A 19,158-nucleotide genomic window follows, 5' to 3' on the forward strand; every position below is an offset into this window, starting at 1 on the left:
ACCTTTTGAAGAGAGACGTTTATTGAAGAGAGCATCAAACTTTTATGCACAACAAGTAATAAGCTCATGCATATTCTGTAAGCTAGCAGTCTGTTGGTTATATACAGATACCAGCTTCTTCATCCCAAAGGAGTTACATGTGCTTTTTCTCATGTCTCTAGTCTCTCAACTACAGCACTTTGTTATGGTAACACAGCTATGCTCAAGGACAGTGTCCTTGCAGGTGAAACTTCAGAAACAGAATAAATACTGCAGTATCTCTTTGTTGAATATTGGATCTCAAGAAGCTTGTTCTCTTGTTTATTAACAGCATATTTCAGGCTAAGGAGGGGACACTACTACTGACTTGTCTACAGCCAAACATCAGCCAAGGCTGTCAGCAACTTCCACATGCACAGCCAATTCTTTGTTATTTGTACATACCAGGTCAGGCAGGGCACTTTTCTTTCTTTGGCTTCATGATCACTTTGGGAACTTATCAAGCCCTTGTAGAATTCTAGATTGCTTGAGCCCTAGATTACACTGTCCTTCCACACAGAAGGCATCACAGTGGCTAGAATTCCCACTCAAAGGAGTATGGCCTGTGAACATGAGTCATCTTCCAGTTGTCTGAAGAAGGCATCATCTACTTCTTCCTACTTAGGAAGTCCATAGCATGTGCTACTACATACAGTAGACTGCTACTATGTGCTCTATAGCACACAGTAGTATATACCACTACAGTAGTACCCATGCTGGTCTGCCTGTTAATCTTAACCTATGAGCTATCGACCATCTCCTGGACTGTCCCAAGGCAGAACTCCACAAACTCCAGCTGTTATTTCACATAAAAGACAACTCACCTCCTCATCTTGCCAGCCTATCGTTACTAAACAACCTTTACCTCTCCATGGTAGCACAGCATTCCTGTGAGCTATCCCACCATGTCTCCATCTTCCCACTGAGGTCATAGTCCAGAAACTGCACATGGACCTCTAACTCCTCCTGTTTGTTTCCATGTTGTGTGCATCAGTGTAGAGGCAGTTCAGGCAGGCACCCAAGTGTGCTGATTGCTCAGTACAGGTTTGAGAGCTTTCTCCATGAGGCTGTTCTGCAGGCACTTCCTTCTTCATATGCCTGTGCTTGGAGAAACTCCACTTCAGCTCTGTTTTGTGGGTTGCTGTGTCTCTTTCATTCTTACCACCCAGGCCCTTGCCTTGCCTACCCCATCCACATCTTCCTTACTTGTTGAGGAATCACTTTCTCCTGTTTTTTCTGGTTTAAAGCTCTGCTTACTGGGTTATCTAACCTGCAAGGATCCCTTTGCCTTGCTTAATCCAGTGGACAACAGTGTGGCAATAGTTCTGAATGGGGTAACCTAGAATTGCTTCCAAATCATCGATTTTTCTCTTGAATGTGTATGGATAAATGTCTCCTGTTCCTTATTTACCGCCTGCTTTCTGTGGAAATAAGAGATGCTTAATCCCACTTTGCTTTTGGAAGTGTTGGCTCCCAAATGCAATCAGTGGTAATGGAAAAGCAGAAGTTCCAGTGGTCCAACCCTCACAAGAATGTGTGGAAGGTCAGCTGGCCAGGCAGATGTGAGACCATAAGCTTGTGGCATAAATTTAATCTTGTTATACCTTGAAGACTCACTCAAATGAACACCCTTATGGATTCCTGAGATGTGGAGAATGCTTTGGAAGAAATTTTTATCATCTTAGACTTGAGCCACTTTCAGTCAAAGTTCTCTCCCCTGTGGATTCTCAGAGATATGAAAGTCAATGAAGATTTGTCTTCCAACTTTGATATTCATAATAGCTCTCTCCTGTGTGAATTCTTGGATGACACTCTGTTTATGCTGAATCTTAATATAATTAAGTTGGAATGTCAAATGACTTTATACAAACCCATACACCACTAGATTCTGCTGTTTCCAGTGTTCAGAGACTTGTGTCTCTTTGTTGCATACACGACTCTGTCTGTGTGTTGTACTCACTTAAGAGGACTTTTAGGATGCACCCTTCCTGTACATCTGTTTATTTGGATCATTATGGTGTTCAGCAGGGCTTTGTCATCACTGGAAGGTTGTGGTGACCTGAGATGATGAAGTTTCAGAACCCATCTGTGGATTAGAAGGAACAGTTATAAGAATAGCTGCATTTCTGTAGAGCTCCTTAAACAACCTGGGTTTTATATTGATTTTTCTCAGAAGTGCCATCTGTAAGTCATAGACCAATTCATAGTGTGTTAGACAAGTATGCTCTCAGAGTTGAAATAAAGTCTGACAGGGAAGAGTGTTAAATAAATGGGGAAATGGATTGTAATATTGTAGGCAAGTAATATTGGCTGATAGGGAGGTGTATGATTTAAAGGACCCATAGGTTGGACAAGTGGAGTAATTCTGTTAGGTTTTAAATTTGTAAATCCATCTCCTTGAATGAGCTATTGGGTATGTAATAACAAGGCTAAGTTAGTCTAAGCCACATGTTCATCCAACAGCTGTTACATCACTGACTGCTTTGAGATCCAAAGTGGATGAGATAATTAATGAATTTTCTTACCTTGTGCTGTAATGAAGGACTCTGCTGCTTGCTGCCAAATTCTGTGTTGGAGATAAAGTGAGCATCACCTCCAGACTGCAGGTGTGATGAGGTGATGGACTGAATGTACCTGTTTAGACCATTAGCTGAGGCTCCTGCTCTCCTGTGCTCCCTCAGGATGATTCAGTCCATGTGAAATACAAGTATCTCTCTGGACAGATTTGGGCCCCTGTACTGATTGCAAAAAGTGGCTTGTAGCTCACATGCTTCTAAGATTAAAGGGAGAAAAGGAAAAAAGAAATACCTCAAAACTGAAAGCAACTTGAAAAAATTAAAGCAGGAAATATGAAAAAAAGTACGAAGTTGAGGGGAGAGAGAAAATGAACTGATTAAGACACAGATGTTTGTGAAGAAGCTGTCAGAAAAAAAAAGAGAACTAGTTTCAGGACTGCCTGAGTGAGTACTGGTTATTTCAGAAATTGTACTGACTGGCAAAGGGGAAATGAGGAAAGCTGAAAAATGAAAGAAAATGGATGTTATTGTAGGTAGTCTAGGATCTAGCAGATAACACATCTGATATAGATGCTGTTTTAAGGATAGAGTGATTTTACAGTGAAGCTTCAATTTAGTAACCATAAAGAAGTAGTGAAATAATATTGGAGAGGCTCTGCTTAATTCAGTCAAAATGCTTTTGCATCCTGGAGACGGTTGCTGAAGACAGAGGTGCAAATAAGTCTGATTTTGCAACTGAAAGCTGGAAATGACCATTGAATTCTTAGTTACTTTTGTTTTTAACACCTTATTGAAGTGATATTGACTAAACTGCTTCCTGAATTGTTGAAATTAATTGACCAAGGAAAATTTCTATTAAGAGACAGGACTATGGTTTTGTAATGAAGGGGAAAAAAGTAACAGAGCCAGTAATCAAGGGAAAGGACCTAATATATGGAATGTACCTCAGAAGTGAAGGGACACAACTGGTATTACAAACAATCTTGTAGTAATTTTGCACTTAGGTGGTTCTGTCCCCCTCTTCTTTTTTATCCTTCCCTCTGTAATAGACCTCTTATGTCCGTGTTCCTTATATTATTTCCACTGTTTGAACTTGTCCTTGAAAATCCCACAGAGGCTGGTTATAGAAGTGTCCTTTATACTGTTTAATTTCTATGAGATACATCAGAATTTAAGTCTTGTTTGAGCAGCAGGTCAAGATAAATGCACATGTGTGTATTTATGGACTAAAGCCACACAATGCTCACAGAAGCTCCTGTGCTCAATGTACTGACTGTGCCACTCTGCAGCAGCATCCTGGCTGTAGCAGCAAGGATGAATAGGCAGACCTGACTTCCCTTGTCTGGATGGAGCAAAAGGTTAGGACATCCCTCAACTATGAAGAAATCACAATAATAAACTATTCCTGTATGGTATTTTATAGGCTAGTTACCTGGTACTAGCTCTTCTTGTACTGGATAGCAATATTGTGGTTTCTAGGTTGAGGCTCTTGGATTCAGTGAAAGCCATTTGTGTTTCCCTGAAGTTATTCATAGTTTGGATCCTTTTGGTAGTATGATGTACAGCTTATTTAGAAACAGTGATTGTTTTTTATAATTTTCTCAGTTCACTGAGACTGAAGAAAAAGATTTTGAAAACTTCATGCAATCTGGCAATATTGCACTGGATATATAGAGGTCAGTATGTGGCAGATTTCATATGATCAAATAAAAATTTAAGTCTTCTCTTTCATCTATAGACTTTATTGATATAGTTTTTCATTATTTTCATTTTTGGGGACTTTGATTTAGCTGAACTAGTCTACTACTGCACACAGCTGGATATGCTCATTAAATGTTTCAACTCTGGTGTCAACAACTTTCTCATACTTCTGAGTTTATTTGTATTGTAAGGTCATAGTTTAGAATGAGTGAATGTGCTCTACTTAGGGATTGCTAGAATTAAGGTTGGCTAGCTGATTTGTGGGCTTTGCTTCTAACTTACTGTAGGTAAGAGATGTGGCACAATTTTTAAAAAGTATTTCTACGCATAAGTTAGCAGATCTTCTTACTCAGAATAAAGTTAATTTTGTCTGTCTGAGAGACAAAAAGAGGCCTTTTCCCTCAAAGAGCACACTAGCTGGTTGAATTATTTTGCTTAAATTTGCAGGGTAGAGTGGGGAAGCAGAGTGAGAAGGGGGTATCCATCTTGGGAAAAGAAAGAAGAAACAGGAGTGCAAAATTAAAGTGTGTTTCATGTGTGGAAATAAAAAATGGGTAATAAATATCTGCCTGATAGAATTTGGAATATGACTGTGAATTCAGGGGTGAGTCAGCTACTGTGGGAATCATCAAGAAACACAATATAGCCCATAACAAGCTTGCAGGAGCTCAGATATTTATTTCCCCAGTAGATGAAAGGAGCATGTATTCTTCCATTTTTACTCTTATATATATATATGGCATGTTTTTATAGCAAGAAAATATTTCCTTTTTAAATTTCAAATTAAACTCAACAGTTTGTGGTTGTTTTGAAAATCTTAATCCAACCAGATAAGCTCATTCAGTTGAAAAAAAAAAGCTGTAAAACCCTTTTTTGCCTTCTTAAATTGTGAACTTCTTCTATATTTATGCTCAATTACATGCCTGTCCCATTTTTGCTGTCTGTCTAGACAATACAAATAAAAAAGTAAATTTGCACCTTTTCAATCTGAGACACTAAAAGGGATGATCCAGATTGTTCTACAAGGATCATCAAGAAATGGAACAGAATGATTTTGCTAACAAACTGAAGTATATTGCTTTGAGGAAGGGGAAACCTCTGGTTTATCTTTCTCACAATTTATCTTTTTATAAAACATGGTTTGTCCATTATTTGCCACTTAATTATTGCTTTAGTAATCTTGAGTTAATGCATTTCATTACCTTCCTGCACAGATTGAATTGTTGCTTCTTTTTGCATATTTTAAATAATAAGTGAGATGATAATGATGTCATCAAAGACTCTCTGGAAGAGAGAACATTGTATTAGTTCCGTTGTACTGAAGGAAGTTGTGTCCTGTGCATTCATAGGTTGTTCATGTGTTTCTCAGGCTGTGAGTCAACAGATGTTAACTTGTCCTGTGTTGAGTGGGAAATCATCTTAGTCTCTGAATGGAGATCACATCTCATAAATGAGAGTAGGCTATTTCTAAATGTTCAGGAGACTTAAAAGGATTTAACTTGTCTACTTCTGCATCTGAAAATTTAGGTGCATCAATAATCTTCCCCCTTTACTATGTCATGATATTTTTGTCAACAGCTGTAGATTAATCAAATTGGCCATGCAGTTCTCCTGTGGTATTCCTTGTCAGATTGTTTTCCTCAGAAGATAATCTACACAGCAGTGTTTGTTTCTTTCCATCAATGGTACAGGAAGCCTCTGAGCATCTTTTCTGCCTCCCAGATTAGCTAAAACCTTCTTCATGCTTTCCTTCCCCCCCTTCACAGAGTTTCTACTGAATACAGACTGAGTCATTTTCCTCTTCAAATGTTCAGGTTTTTAAGGAGGCCATTGTGAGTTACTTGTGCCAAGAATGCTCCTTTTTAGAATAGAAAATCACTGTGCTAAGTAAGCTATGACAAATATGTAATAGCTTCATTTTAATGGAGATTTTAAATTAGTCTGAAAAGATAAGAGATTTGGGGAGATATTGTTTCCCTTCCTACCCTCCTACCATAGGAGTTTTGTGAAACCCACCAGAGTAACCCAGTTCACAGCAGTTTTTGTGACAAAGCTCTTTGTGTTAGAAATGACCAGGTTTACCAATTGGAGTTTTACGTTTACAACTAACTTAACCAAACATACCTTTAAAAAGATTTTTATCTCATATCAGTATTTTACAAATACTCTATTTCTCAAGACCTGAGGTCATAGTTCACAGTATTGTGGCAAGGCAATGCTGTGGGAAGACCCTCTGGGAACACAGCTGGCTGCTCTTTAAGCTTTTGGGGTAACTCCCTTGTTGTACTCTGTTTCAGATAACTGTGGACATGGATAACTCTTCCCTTTGTGCTTTGTTCTTCCTCTTAGTTCCTTGTGGGGTGAGGTTTAGAAAGATCAGGGACAAAGTTATGGGATTCTTGTCCGGATTTGACCATTCTGTCAGCCAGCTGATAAGGTTTAATTTTGCCTTATGAATCAGTAGCAGGAGTGCAGTGCCTGCTGGCTCAGGAGGGACAGCACTGTGGGTTCATGATCAGAATGTTATTCCCTCATTCAGTACACCAGATTTTCCTGCTTATCTTGCTAAGCTGCTCGTAGGCTTTTCAACTCTTGGCTCCTGTAACAAACGTTTAAAAGTGATCTAATGCTAAGTATTTCTTTAAAAACCACATATTTACCCAGTAGCTGAGCACTGTAAGGCACAGTTTTTGGCAGCTATTTTATCAAACTTGGCTTCCACAAGACAGACAGCACTCAGGTTTACTTGTTTGTTGAACCAGTCAAACAAGAAAACTTCTTTCATTAATCACTTTGCTTAACTGTTCTTGGTATACCTGAAAATGCCTCACAGTAGCCAAACAGCTGGATACACAGTAATCAAGCAATTATTTATTAGCAAACCTTGTTATACACCTTACTAAAAAACAAAACAAACCAGAAACCAAAAAACCCAACCAACCAAAAAAAAAAACACCAAACAAACCACAAAAACAGTGCAGTTTTTTATGTAGCTTGTCTCTTCATGCTTCTGTGCCTGGTAATAATTCTGTTTTTCCTTTTTCTTGAGAAATGAGATTGTTTGTTTCTTTTTTATTAGATTGTCAGCCTTGACTGTTTACTCTTTTGAATATGTGATTTAGTGCTGTGAAGAAGGAATTTAGCACCAATCTGTTGATGTGCAACAAGAAGTAAATGAAAGCTGTTTAATCACCCTTGGCTATGAACATAGACCAGCATGACCTGGTCTATTGGTCTTGTTGAAGTTGTCCTTAGTATTGACCTTTTTCTTTATTTTGTATTGTGGTAGCAGCTGGGAATCCTAATGAAAAAATCAGGATCCTCTTGTGAGCACTATAGAACTGTGTATGAGTTACTGACTCAGAGCTCTGGGCAGAGCCCCACTTTACTCTTCCTAAGGGACCTGAAGCATGAGAGCAGAGGGGAAAAAAGAAGGGATATAAACCAGCCTGGGGAGCAGAAGAGGTGGCTCTTCTTATAGTCTTTGGCTGTGTAGAAACACAGCCTTAATGAAAAGATGCAGTGATTTCTGAAATGCAAAAAGCTGAGAGAGTTGGCTAATTGGAAGGCACACCTGAGTTGTTGGATTGGAAAGGAAGCTAAACACGGATTTGTTTTAAATAGGAGGTACAGGGGCTTTCTGGAGAGAGAACAGTGATAGGGCGGGCTCTTGTGCTTGGGTACTGGGCTGCTTGGAGGTTGGTGGTTTGTGTCTGGTGGGAACAGTGTGAGGTGATGGGAGGACACATGCACAGGAATAGGAGCTAGTGGAAAATACTTGAGAACCACTGGCTTGAAAAGATGTGATAAAAATGGAGCAAACACAGAAGTTCATAGCTTAGTAATTTTTCAGCTGGAATTGCTTAGTCATTGTCAGCTGGAATTGTTTTGTGTTAGACTGGCAGGGAAAGGTTGCAAGAAAGAATTTAGGAGCAAGGCTGTCAGTCAGAATTTTTTTCAAATTTTCTTTCTGTGTTTAGAATGTTGGGGTTTTTTTCCCCCACACTAAAAAGCATGTATGTGACTTGAGGGCAGGTGGAAAAAGTTAATGTTTGTCTACTTCAGTGTTGAAAATAGGATTGTTTGGCCTTTTATATTTTAGTTTAGTCTTGCAATTTATCAGGCTCTCTTAATAAATAAATAAGCAATGAACAGTGCTATATACAGTAACATCAAAGGGATGAGTCAGTATGTGCTGTGTAGCCTGAAATAGTGGGTCAAAGCCTTTGTAATGAGCATGAACAAGAGACAGTGAGGTGACAGTAGACATCAGCTATAAAGTGGAATGTGGTGAGAGGGAGAATACTCTTCCATGTTTTGAAAAACTTTTCTGTGATTGAAGTAACTTTTTAAAAAATTTCAAAAATGAATATCAAAACAAGGCTCTTGTATCCTAACAAATGGGGAGAAAAAAATTAGTTGTCTTGAAAAATATGTGGAAGGATCAGCAATAGAGTGTTTAAGAAAAATGTTTCATATCCCTTAAATGTCAGTTTCAGAGTCTTGCTTTCACTGTATTTTTTTATTTATTATGCATAAATAGAAGTATAAATACATACTTTGTCTGTATTTATTTTTGGAGGGAAATTATTAGCAGTAAAAATAAATAAAATTAGTGACAAAAGAAGCACTACAGGGTCATCTATTTGAATTTCTGTAAGACCTTTGATGTAGTCTCCTACAATATCTCTCTAAATTGGAAAGATAGGAATTTGATGGATGGATTTTTGGGTGGATGAGGTATTGGTGGATGATCACATCCCAAGGATCCACAGCTCAGTGTCCCAATGGTCAGGGGTGAGGAGTGTCTGTGGTCCAATGGGACCATAGGTACTCGGGGGTCCCAGAGTGGGAGCAGTGCTGGATAGGCAGTGGAACTGAGGGCACCTTCAGCCAGCCTGCAGACATCCCCAAGCTGAGTGGTGCTGCATTCCTGAAGGACAGGAAGGACAGGATACCATACAGAGGGACCTGGACAAGCTCAAGGAATGGACCCATGGGACCCTCATGAAGTTCCATAGGGCCAAGTGCAAGGTGCTGCACCTGTGCTGGGGTAACCACCTTTATCAATGCAGGCTGCAGGATGAAGGGATTGAGAGCAGCCCTGCTGGGTCTGAGAAGGACTTGCACTGGTGGATGAGAGGCTGGACATGACCCAGCAATGTGCACTCACAGCCCAGATAGCCAGTTGTGTGCTAGGCTGCATCCAGAGCAGCATGGGCAGCAGGGTGAGGGAGGGGATTCTGTGCTCAGCCGTGCTCTCATGAGACCCCGTGGAACACTGCATCCAGCTCTGGGCACCCCAGCACAGAGAGGACATTGACCTGTTGGAGTGGGCCCAGAGGAGGACCATGATGGTGATCAGAAGACTGGAGCACCTCTCCTATGAGGAAAGGCTGAAAGAGCTGTGGTCGTTCAGCCTGGAGAAGAGAAGGCTTCAGGGAAACCTTGCTGCTGCCTCACAACTTCAAGGGAGTCTCTAAGAAGGGTGGGGACAAACTTTTAGCAGGGCTTGTTCCCATACAAAAAACAATAATGGCTTTAAACTTTAAAAAGGGTAGATTTAGGTTAGACAGAAGAAAGGAGATTTTTACAAGAAATGTGTTAAAACATTTGAACAGGTTGCCACATCACAAAGAGGTGATGGATATCCCATTCCTGAAAACATTTAAATTTAGGTGGGATGGGGCTTTGAGCAACTGGATCTAGTTGAAGATGTCTCTGCTCATTGCATGGGGATTAGCATAGATGACCTTCAAAGGTCCTTTCAAATGCAAACTATTCTATGAAATTAAATAGCTTGCTGTTAATTTGAGCAAGGACATCTTCATGCTGCTACTCTCTGACTGAACATTACATTTATAAACCACTGAATGTTGAGGAGTTGGAATGGACCTTAGAGATCATCCAGTCCCAACCCTACCTGCCATGGGCAGGGGCATCTCCCTTTAGACCAGGTTAATCAATGCCTTATTCAAGCTGGCTTTGAACACCACCAGGGTAAATAGTATTCATAATGGAGTTATTTTTTAGATGAGGTATTTGTGCTTTCATCTGTTTGTATTAGAGAAAGTGTAGTGTGAGGGAGAGAGATTAGCTTTGATGCCTGCTTTTCAGTTGATATGTTCTGCTGTCTGAGGGCATGAGCTATAACTCTCTCAAAATGAATCATCTATATTCTCTTCTCCTGTCTTTTGAGTGATTATCCCAGTGGAAGTAAAATTGGAGCCTTGAAAGTGATTGAGAAATGTCTGTTCATAAAAGTGCTTGATTTCTTTCTTCTGGATGAATCTTTGAATATATCTTGACACGTCTGAACTTTTTAACTCAAAGGAATGAAGATTGCTTCCTTCCATTTATTTATATTTTAGATGGCAAATACATTAACTTTCCATGATCATTGAGTAGCTGTCATCCATCATCTGCAAGATGAGTTGTACCCTCTCAATACAAATACAAAAGTTGTATTCCTTTAAGAACATCTTAATATCTCCTTTACAGTATTTCCTCCCTCAGATGTTTATAGGTGAAGTCAGGTCCCAAGACATAGAGAGATCTTGCTTTTAAAGAAAGTCCAAATTGTTTGAAAATATCTCTGGCCTTTGGAGATCAGAGTGAGACAATTAAATATTTGTGTCTTTGAAGAAAAAAGAAGGGAAAACCCCCTGAGTTCTTTTCCCTAGCTGCCTCACTCAGAGCAGAGGCTTAGGAGCAAGCTGAGTATTGCATGATTCAAGAAGAAATTGCATTTTGATGTGGAAGTAGATGTCTGAGTAAGGACTCTGCCATTCAGTTCCCAGAATATGTAATGAACATGCCACAGGGGCCTTAAATACTCTCTTCCAATCTGATGTATGCTGTACACCCTGAGATTATCTGTCTTCTATTGAATGTAAAAGAAGTAATCCTCTACTGTGGGTTAGTACTGTGAAACACTGTAAAAGGCTGCCTAGGGAGGTGGATGCCCCATCCCTGGAGATACTCAAATCTGGGTTGGACAGGGCTTTAAGCACCTGATCTAGTGGAACATGACCCCGTCCCCATGGCAGGGTGGTTGGAACCAGATGGCTTTTAAGATCCCTTCCAACCCAAATCATTCTGTGATTCTATGAAAATCTGGGAGTTAAAAAATAATGATCTTTCTTTAGAAATTTATTTACTTAATGTGTGTGCTGTAATAAAATGTGGCATCATTCTTTGGGTTAGAAAACCTGTCCTGTTGTTATGAGCCAAGCCTCCTGGTTCACTTCATGAGCTTTCTCAGCACTGCCCCATTTGTAGAAAAGCCGTCTTGCAAAAAATGACAAGACAGAATGGAATTTATGGAGATGAGCATTTATATCTTCACCTGACAATTTTGACTGTTAGAGCACTTGAAAAAAGCCAAATGCAAGTGTTTACCTTTTGGAAACCTTTTTTCCCAGTGTCTGATAACCCTGCTGTTGAACCCTGTTTCTCCAGTACACAGACAAGAGGTTATTTGCCATTAATTGATTGTTTGGCCTTTCCATGAAAAAATGAAATACAGAATTATCAAAAACATTTTGTGAAGTGATTGACAGTGACTCTCAGCTACTCTGTCCTTTCTGTATAAAGAGGGTTGGTAACAAGACCTTGTGATAATTCATGCTGTTACCAATTTGTTCAAATTACCTTCTCCTTCTCCTGTAGTTGTTGTCATTCTCAGACCTGGTTCATCACCCAGAGCTCTCAGCAGACCGTGGAATATTTTACTGTTTTCAGAGGCCAGTACAATATTACTTAGGGCTTATTCTGTGATGCTTTCAGAAATTCCTCTTCTGATCTTCTGTGGATCCAAAAACTTGGTTTAAAAATTCTGTCTGTAACACTGAATGTTGCTTTTGTTTTTTGCAGAAGCCTAGCTCTGTAGGATTATGATTTTCTGTTGTGTGGCATGGCTTTATTGTCCACTTAATTCTACCTGCAGTTCCTATTGTAATGCAGTTATGTGATGATGAATAACTGATTGGTATAAAACATATAGGCAAAACCATCTGTATCTTTTCAGCAATGTATTTTAATAGAAGGACTGGCAGGGGAAAGGATTAGGGTATAGCAGCAGTATACAGAAACTGTCATGCTTTTTCTGTATGTAATAAATCTGTCTCATGGTGTACTTATGTGGATTAAACTGAAGTCTTCAGCATTTCAGGTGTTAAGAGTACCCTTATACTATCCAAATGCCACTTTTCAGTGATTCTTCTCAAAGGCACATGTTCTCAGAGGGCTTCTGGTTAAACCTGTGAATGCCTTATCAAAATCCAGTTCCTCAACTCTTTTTCTCTCCTTTTTGTGAAGAATGGACTGAATGTCTGTCCTTCACCTTGTTCTTCAAGTAAAGTCATAGCTTACAGACATACTGTTCTTTTGTTACTGAAGGGCAAGGCCAGAGTGCTTGACATGGGGGCAGTGCTATGCTAGTGAGCTCCATGGGCCTGTCCCTTCCTTGTGTTGCCACTGGCATGGCCTGGGGAGAAATGATGTCTGTCCCCATCACTTTTCAGCCATATTAGTGCCCAGTGAACTGCCTGGGTTTGTCATCAGGTTATTTCTAGCCCAAAGGAGAAGGCTAAGCAGGAGGATCTGAAGCAATGCTGGAATATCCCTTCCAGTCACAGCCACAACTAGGTCACCTGCAACCAAGCATAAAGAAGCATCCTCCTTTGGCTGATACCTGTGTCATTGCAAAGGATTTGTTCCTCTCACTGGAGAACTGCAGCACATACCCTGTGCAGCAGTGATGTGTCTGATGTACAGGCTGCTTCTAGATGCCTCTGATCCTGGATTAGATGTTGGTGTATTTAACCACTTCAGTAAGATAGTGGTTAAGAGGTAATTCAACTGCAATATTTGTCTTCTAAGGACTACATAAAAGCCACTTTAATAAGATGGATGCTCTTGTTTTTGTATAATAACAATTAAGTGTACCCCTGCAGAACATCAACCCTCTCACTTACTTACTATCTGCTCATTTGGGAGTGGATGAATGAGTTGCAAGGAAGCAATATAACTCCCTAGTGTCACATCATTGTCCTTTTTCTTCATGGAATCCAAGTTGTGTTGCACCCATGGAGACTACAACTATTGTGCACATTTGCCATTAAAAAAGTGTGTTTTTTCAACAGCCTGGCAATTTCTTCTTATGAAGTCTTGTATTTCAGTATGATGGTTTCATTCTGTCAGATACCAGTATTGCTATGGTGTTACTCTGCAGTTAAAGTTTTCATTTAATAAAATGCCGTGTGACTTGGGATCTTGAAATGGTTTTGTGGTGTTTATTAGGGTTCACTGCAGGATGGATGTCCTTTGTTTTTCCTGGGCATCAAAGCAGGTTTTCTCTGTGGAACTCACAGCAACTGCAGTGACTTAGCAGGATTTTTCTTCAGCATGAAATCTCTTGAGAAGGGCTAAACTTTGGATCTCAATAAAAATCAAATTTAAGGGGCATTGTATTCACTGAGGATACTAAATTGACTGGATTGTGTGGAAAGTTCATACTACAACAGTACACAAAGTAGAATTTAGTCACTTTGCATGAAGAGACAGGGAAGTTTTCTTTAAACCAAAGTGGCAATTAAGAGATACAAACTTTATGAATGTACCAGGCCTGACTATACTCTGTTATTACATCTAATGGGTTTAAAATGACCTTAGTCATCTCACTGCTTCCTCAATTATTCTTTTCTTTTTTTTTTGAATTTACAGTAATTACAGCTTGGCTATGATCTACTTGCTCAGTTTTTAATACTATAAAATAAGCTGAAATGCTTTTTTTATTGATACAAACATTGCATTACAGAGTTTCACAAACAGATTTATGAATAATTTGTTTATACTTAAAAACAAAGACCCAACCTGTAGCTTTAGGAAAAGAGCAGACAGTGCACTAAATGTTATTTTAAGATATAAGAGCTTTAGTTTCGCATGTCAATAAGGATTCTGATTTTTCAGCATAGCTAATGTACGATGCTTGCAATAGTAAGTTTGGATGATAGGCTGGGTTGTATATATAACAAATATATCACATATCTTATCTAGCCTTGCTGCTTTTTCTTTCTACTAGCCTCACAACCTATTGCAAAACAGGAAAATGTGAATGAAAAGCAGTGGAGTCTTAAAATCCCATCTTCAGGTTTAGTCAATTCTACCCACTCTGTACCACAGTCTGAAACTGAGGCAATTCATTTTTGGGGAAGTCTGTTTCTTTTAGTGAATGATATTCTAAGAGATTGATAGGCAAAATGCAGTTTCTTTCTTCAGAAACCCAGATGTTTTTCCTAAATGTAGTTGTCCTTTGATGGTGACAAATTTCTGCAGAACAGCATTTCAGGAATGTTGTTTCTGAGTTGAAAGAGAAATTCCTCATGTTGAAGTTTATTGTACTCATTCCAATAGCATCGTTTCTATTCTGCAGGAAGTTCTGGGCTTTTAAGGAGAATGGAAAACTTTCCATTAAAAGTAAATTTTTTGCAGGAACTGAAATCCCCAAACATTTCTTTATAATTAAATAGTTATTTTAGAAAAACTGTTAGAAATAAAATTGCACTTGAAAGCTTAGTGCAGTCTTTCAGCTCAGCTGCAGCCCTTCATTCTAACTCTGTAGAAGGGGGCACTTGTGAGCTCCTTGAACCTGATGTGCTCCATGGCATTGGCTTCACAGCAGCCACTGTGGTAGGAGCATTGCTGTGGCAAACACCTGAGCTCTCCAGAAGCCCCTTAGGAAAGCTGGTGAAACACAAGCCATAATTCTGTCAGTATTTTGCTAGAAATTCCTCCAAATCAGTCATTTTAACATGCCTGTGAACTGGCATTCTTCCACTACCATTTTTCCAGCCTATTGATCTGGAGCAGTCTTTGGAGGTTCTTAATACCTGGTACACATTCTGGCCTTTGCTTTGTTTGAGGAATTGACATTCTGTGTTTGATCTTACAGGAATTCTTCAGTGGGTGAAGCTGATCGATAACTTTGAGGCTGAGTACGAGTATGTCACCAATGAAGGATCAGTGTTCACTTTCAAGACAAACCGCCACTCTCCAAATTATCGGTTAATCAACATTGACTTCAGTGATCCAGAGGAATCCAAATGGAAAGTTCTCGTCCCTGAACATGAAAAAGATGTTCTAGGTAAGAGTTCATGTCAAGTTAAAGACATTAGGTTCTGCTTTTTCCAAATTAATTCAGTAATTAGTCTGTTGAATGATCTTTTACAGACCTTCTTGCTTTTTTCCTGTGTTTAAGCTTTGGTTAGGATTTGCAGTTTAAAAGACTTGCTGAGATACAAGTGATTCAGAACATCTCTTTCTCTCTCTCTCCAACGTCCTGTGTGGCCCTAGTGAAGTTGCTTCATCTGTCCTTGTTTTAATTTGGTGTTTTTAGGAAATGAGGGGAAAGTATTTTCCTGCTCCATGTCAGTGAAATAAATGTTTACTAGACACTCAGTGATTATATCAAGAGGGACTTTGTAAGCAGAAAGAGGGGAAAGAGCAAATCTGGCAGTACTGCAGCATGCTTTGAACAGAATTGGTCAGAATTTGAGACAGGATTTCTTTTGTTCCTGGAATAAGAGGAGTAAACAATACTTGAAAAAAAAAGCCTCAGGAAAGTGTAAGGGCATGGAATTGTTAAAGTATAGAAGTAAGTTCAAAACATGAACATTTGGGTTTGAGATAATAAAAATAAAGGTGTATTTTTTAATCCTATAATTTTGCAGAAAGTTCTGTGAAAGCTTAGAATTAGTTTCAGATAATGCAGAAGAACCACCTTTGAGCTGTTTTTTGACAGATACCTTGTTTATATTTATGTAATTTGCTCTCCATACAGTACAAGGCATAATTATGATTTATCTGACTAGTATAATTAGTTATTCAAAAATACTCTGAATTTTTTATTAATCAATTTTTGTACTAATTCCTTCATGTTTGCTGCTTTTTCAGTGAAGAGCTGCTTTGTAGAATGAGTAGAATTCTCTTTGTGTATCTGATTTCATATGTACGTATAGTGTACCTTCTGTCTTTCCTCACTGAGACAAACCTATTTTGCTGCATTTCAAAGTCATCTTAACGCTTTTGTCACTTAAAAAAATCTTTATTTCTGTCTGCAGTTCACAATGTGTCCTGTGTGATTTCTGCCCCAGACTAGATGTCCCCAGTGTGACATAAATGTTTATTCTAAACATGTCCAGAATTGTAGTGATTTTGCAAATGACTGGGGTCTAGAATATTGAGAGAATTTTAGTGAATGGAAATGTAGCAAATTAGAGTTTGGTGAGGCACAAATCTTTTCTTAAGATTGGGAACTATTTGAATCAGGAGCAACCTACATCTTAAATGAAGTATGTTTCAAGTCCTAAGCATAGAATTAGTAATAGATGTAAGTGAAAATTGCTTCCAAGTCTTAATTTTGGTCGTGTGCAAATTCACTGGCAGTGTGTTAAGCTCTGCTTAAGTTATGAGGGATGGCAGTTTATAAAGTGGGACCAAATTGAAGAATTGATGTGGTGAATGTATAAACAGAATGGGATAGGAACCTGGGGCTGACATGAAATGTGGTTGCCATGTGTGGATTTACATGGAGAGTGGTCTAGGCAGCCAAAGGAGCTTTGACCAGTGGCTCTGTAAGCACTGATTATCTATTCCTTCCCAGTAAGATAAATGCCACATCTGCTCTTTCCTGCACGGTGGTATTTAGCTCAGCTCCATTTTGGTTTTGTTCTGAAGGCAAAGTTGTGATGAGTTCATCTTGCTGCTCAAACAAAAAAAAAAATTATTGCATGCAGCATTCATTTAATGGCTTATACATGACAGCCTTGACAGTACAGACTTAACAAGAACTGCACTAAAAAAGCTGAAAGCTCAGAGGAATGGGTTTGCTGAGGACACTGGCCTTTAGACTGTAAACCCAACAGACATTCAGCTCTTAAACAGTTGAAAGCAAACATAATCTGTCATACAAAACCATCAGGGTGACTTTCAGGAATATGTTGTGTGTCATTAATCTTTTACTGTAGTTGAATGTGAAGCCAGAACAAGCAATCATATGTCTACTTCTCTCTATAGTTTTTTGGAATTGTATGTAAAGAAGTTGGATTGAACCAACAAATGCAAGAGTCTCCATAAGAAGACGAGTTTTAAGTAGATCTTAATAAATCTATAGATCTTACAGAAAAGTAAATTTAAATTCTTCAGTTGCTTCTTTGTTACAGACACTTGCAGATTAATGTTGTATCGTAGCATCAAGATATGGGAGTTCTATCATGTTCAGGAAGTTGTAGTCCTGAATAAATAAAAAACTTCGCTCCTTCACTTGATGTAGGCAGCAAGCAAGCCAGTCTCCATGTCAGGCTTTTTTAATCATTACAAGTTTTGTTAAGGAAGACATAATTACAGCGATGACAGTTAATAATTCGTTCTTGAAAACCTTGGAGTCAAGTGAATTTGATTTGGGTGATAAAAAGATGACAGTGTAATGAAGCTCCTTCTGCAAAAGCTAAGACAGCAGTGATTCAGAGGGCAAATGGGTATTACTGCTTTTTACTTATGTGTGGGAGTGATTTTAACAAGATGTAATTTAGCTGTATTAGTATTTCTTCACAAGCATTTTAATTAGTGATACCCTAGGTCACAAATCTGTTTTATTGGGATGTATGGATCCTACTCTGGTATGACCTACCTAGGAGACATAGGCTGTTCATTTCTGCATCTTAACTTAGATTCAATTTCATAAAAACTGCAGTTACAGAAATAAATAATAAATTCATGATTGAGAATTAAGAATCTCTACCAGTATCCATCACTGGCATAAAGAGATGTTCCACAAAGTATTATTGTATTCTTAGAAAGATGCTACAGCTAATACAATCTAACCAAGAAATAAACACACATGCCTACATGATGGTGTGAATGTCATTTGGTTTCCTCAACATATTCTTTAAGATAGACTTTTCTATTGGCTTTGACCCTTTCTTTTTCAAGAACTGTTTATAAGTGAGATAATTTGGGAAATTAGGGGAAAAATCAAGCATATTGCTGCAGTGAAGTTGTACACACGCTTCATTTTACAACTGTTAGCAGGGATTTTACACAGGGATGAGGTAAATTTAGATCTCTACTGTATGAGCTGAGGAGAAGAAATAAATGACAGCTATTTTAAAAGGAAATTGAAGAGGGCACCTCAGAGCATATTGTAGTGTGATGAGGCTAATTTCCTTCCCTTTGGAGTTTGTTTATAAAGCGTTAGTTTTAATTTTCAGGGAGTCTGAAATCAAACCACAGGAGAGATTCACATCTGACATGGAACTTGTGCTTTAAATGACCACATAGCCGCAGGAAGTGTGCTGAATTGAAAGGCAGCTATGACACTCTAAATGCAGACTGGCCATAACAGACCTGCAGCCCTAGTTCTAAGGCACAGGATAGACCTGCTGGGTTTAGAAGGTTAAATGATTTATTTTGAGAGCTGTTCCACCCCCCCATTGCACCCAGGGTGCTCAGTGCTGGTAGAGCAGGGCAGCTGGAGAGCAGCAGTATCCAGCCCTTTCCTTGTAGCAATGAAAAGCAAAATAGATCTCCTGTGTAAGGAGACCTGAGGAATAAGACAAATTGCTGAATGTGTTGTAGATGAGGAGAGGATCTTGAACAGTTCCTTGAATCTCAGTTGGCCATTTAACAAGCAGAGGCAAAGCTTGAAGTGCTCCCTGTACCTTGTACACATCTACACACCTCAGTGTATGTGAAATGCTTCCCTTCCCTCAGCTACAATTCCCAAGTGGAAAATAGTATTTTTCTCTATACTTTTAACCTGCTAACTAATTCATAAATGTGTGGGAGATGGGGAGGTGAGTTACTGCAGCTGAAATTTGTGTTTTAGCACCATAGTGAAGCCAGGAGGGAAAGTCTGGAAGGA

The 19,158-nt window shown here is 39.0% G+C and overlaps 1 protein-coding gene across 1 annotated transcript in view; it reads left to right on the forward strand.

Moving 5' to 3' along the window:
• The window catches only part of PREP (prolyl endopeptidase), an 87,788-nt gene that overhangs the window by 22,695 nt on the left and 45,935 nt on the right, over positions 1–19,158 (forward strand). The window contains exon 8 of the mRNA XM_054291784.1: positions 15,190–15,381. Within this exon, the coding sequence (XP_054147759.1) occupies positions 15,190–15,381 (192 nt within the window). The remainder of the gene's footprint in view (positions 1–15,189; positions 15,382–19,158) is intronic.

Source organism: Melozone crissalis, unplaced genomic scaffold, assembly GCF_028551555.1.
Source record: "Melozone crissalis strain CALT ecotype California unplaced genomic scaffold, PUWL_Pcris_2 ptg000106l_1, whole genome shotgun sequence".
In the NCBI taxonomy this organism is placed as follows: Eukaryota; Metazoa; Chordata; class Aves; order Passeriformes; family Passerellidae; genus Melozone; species Melozone crissalis.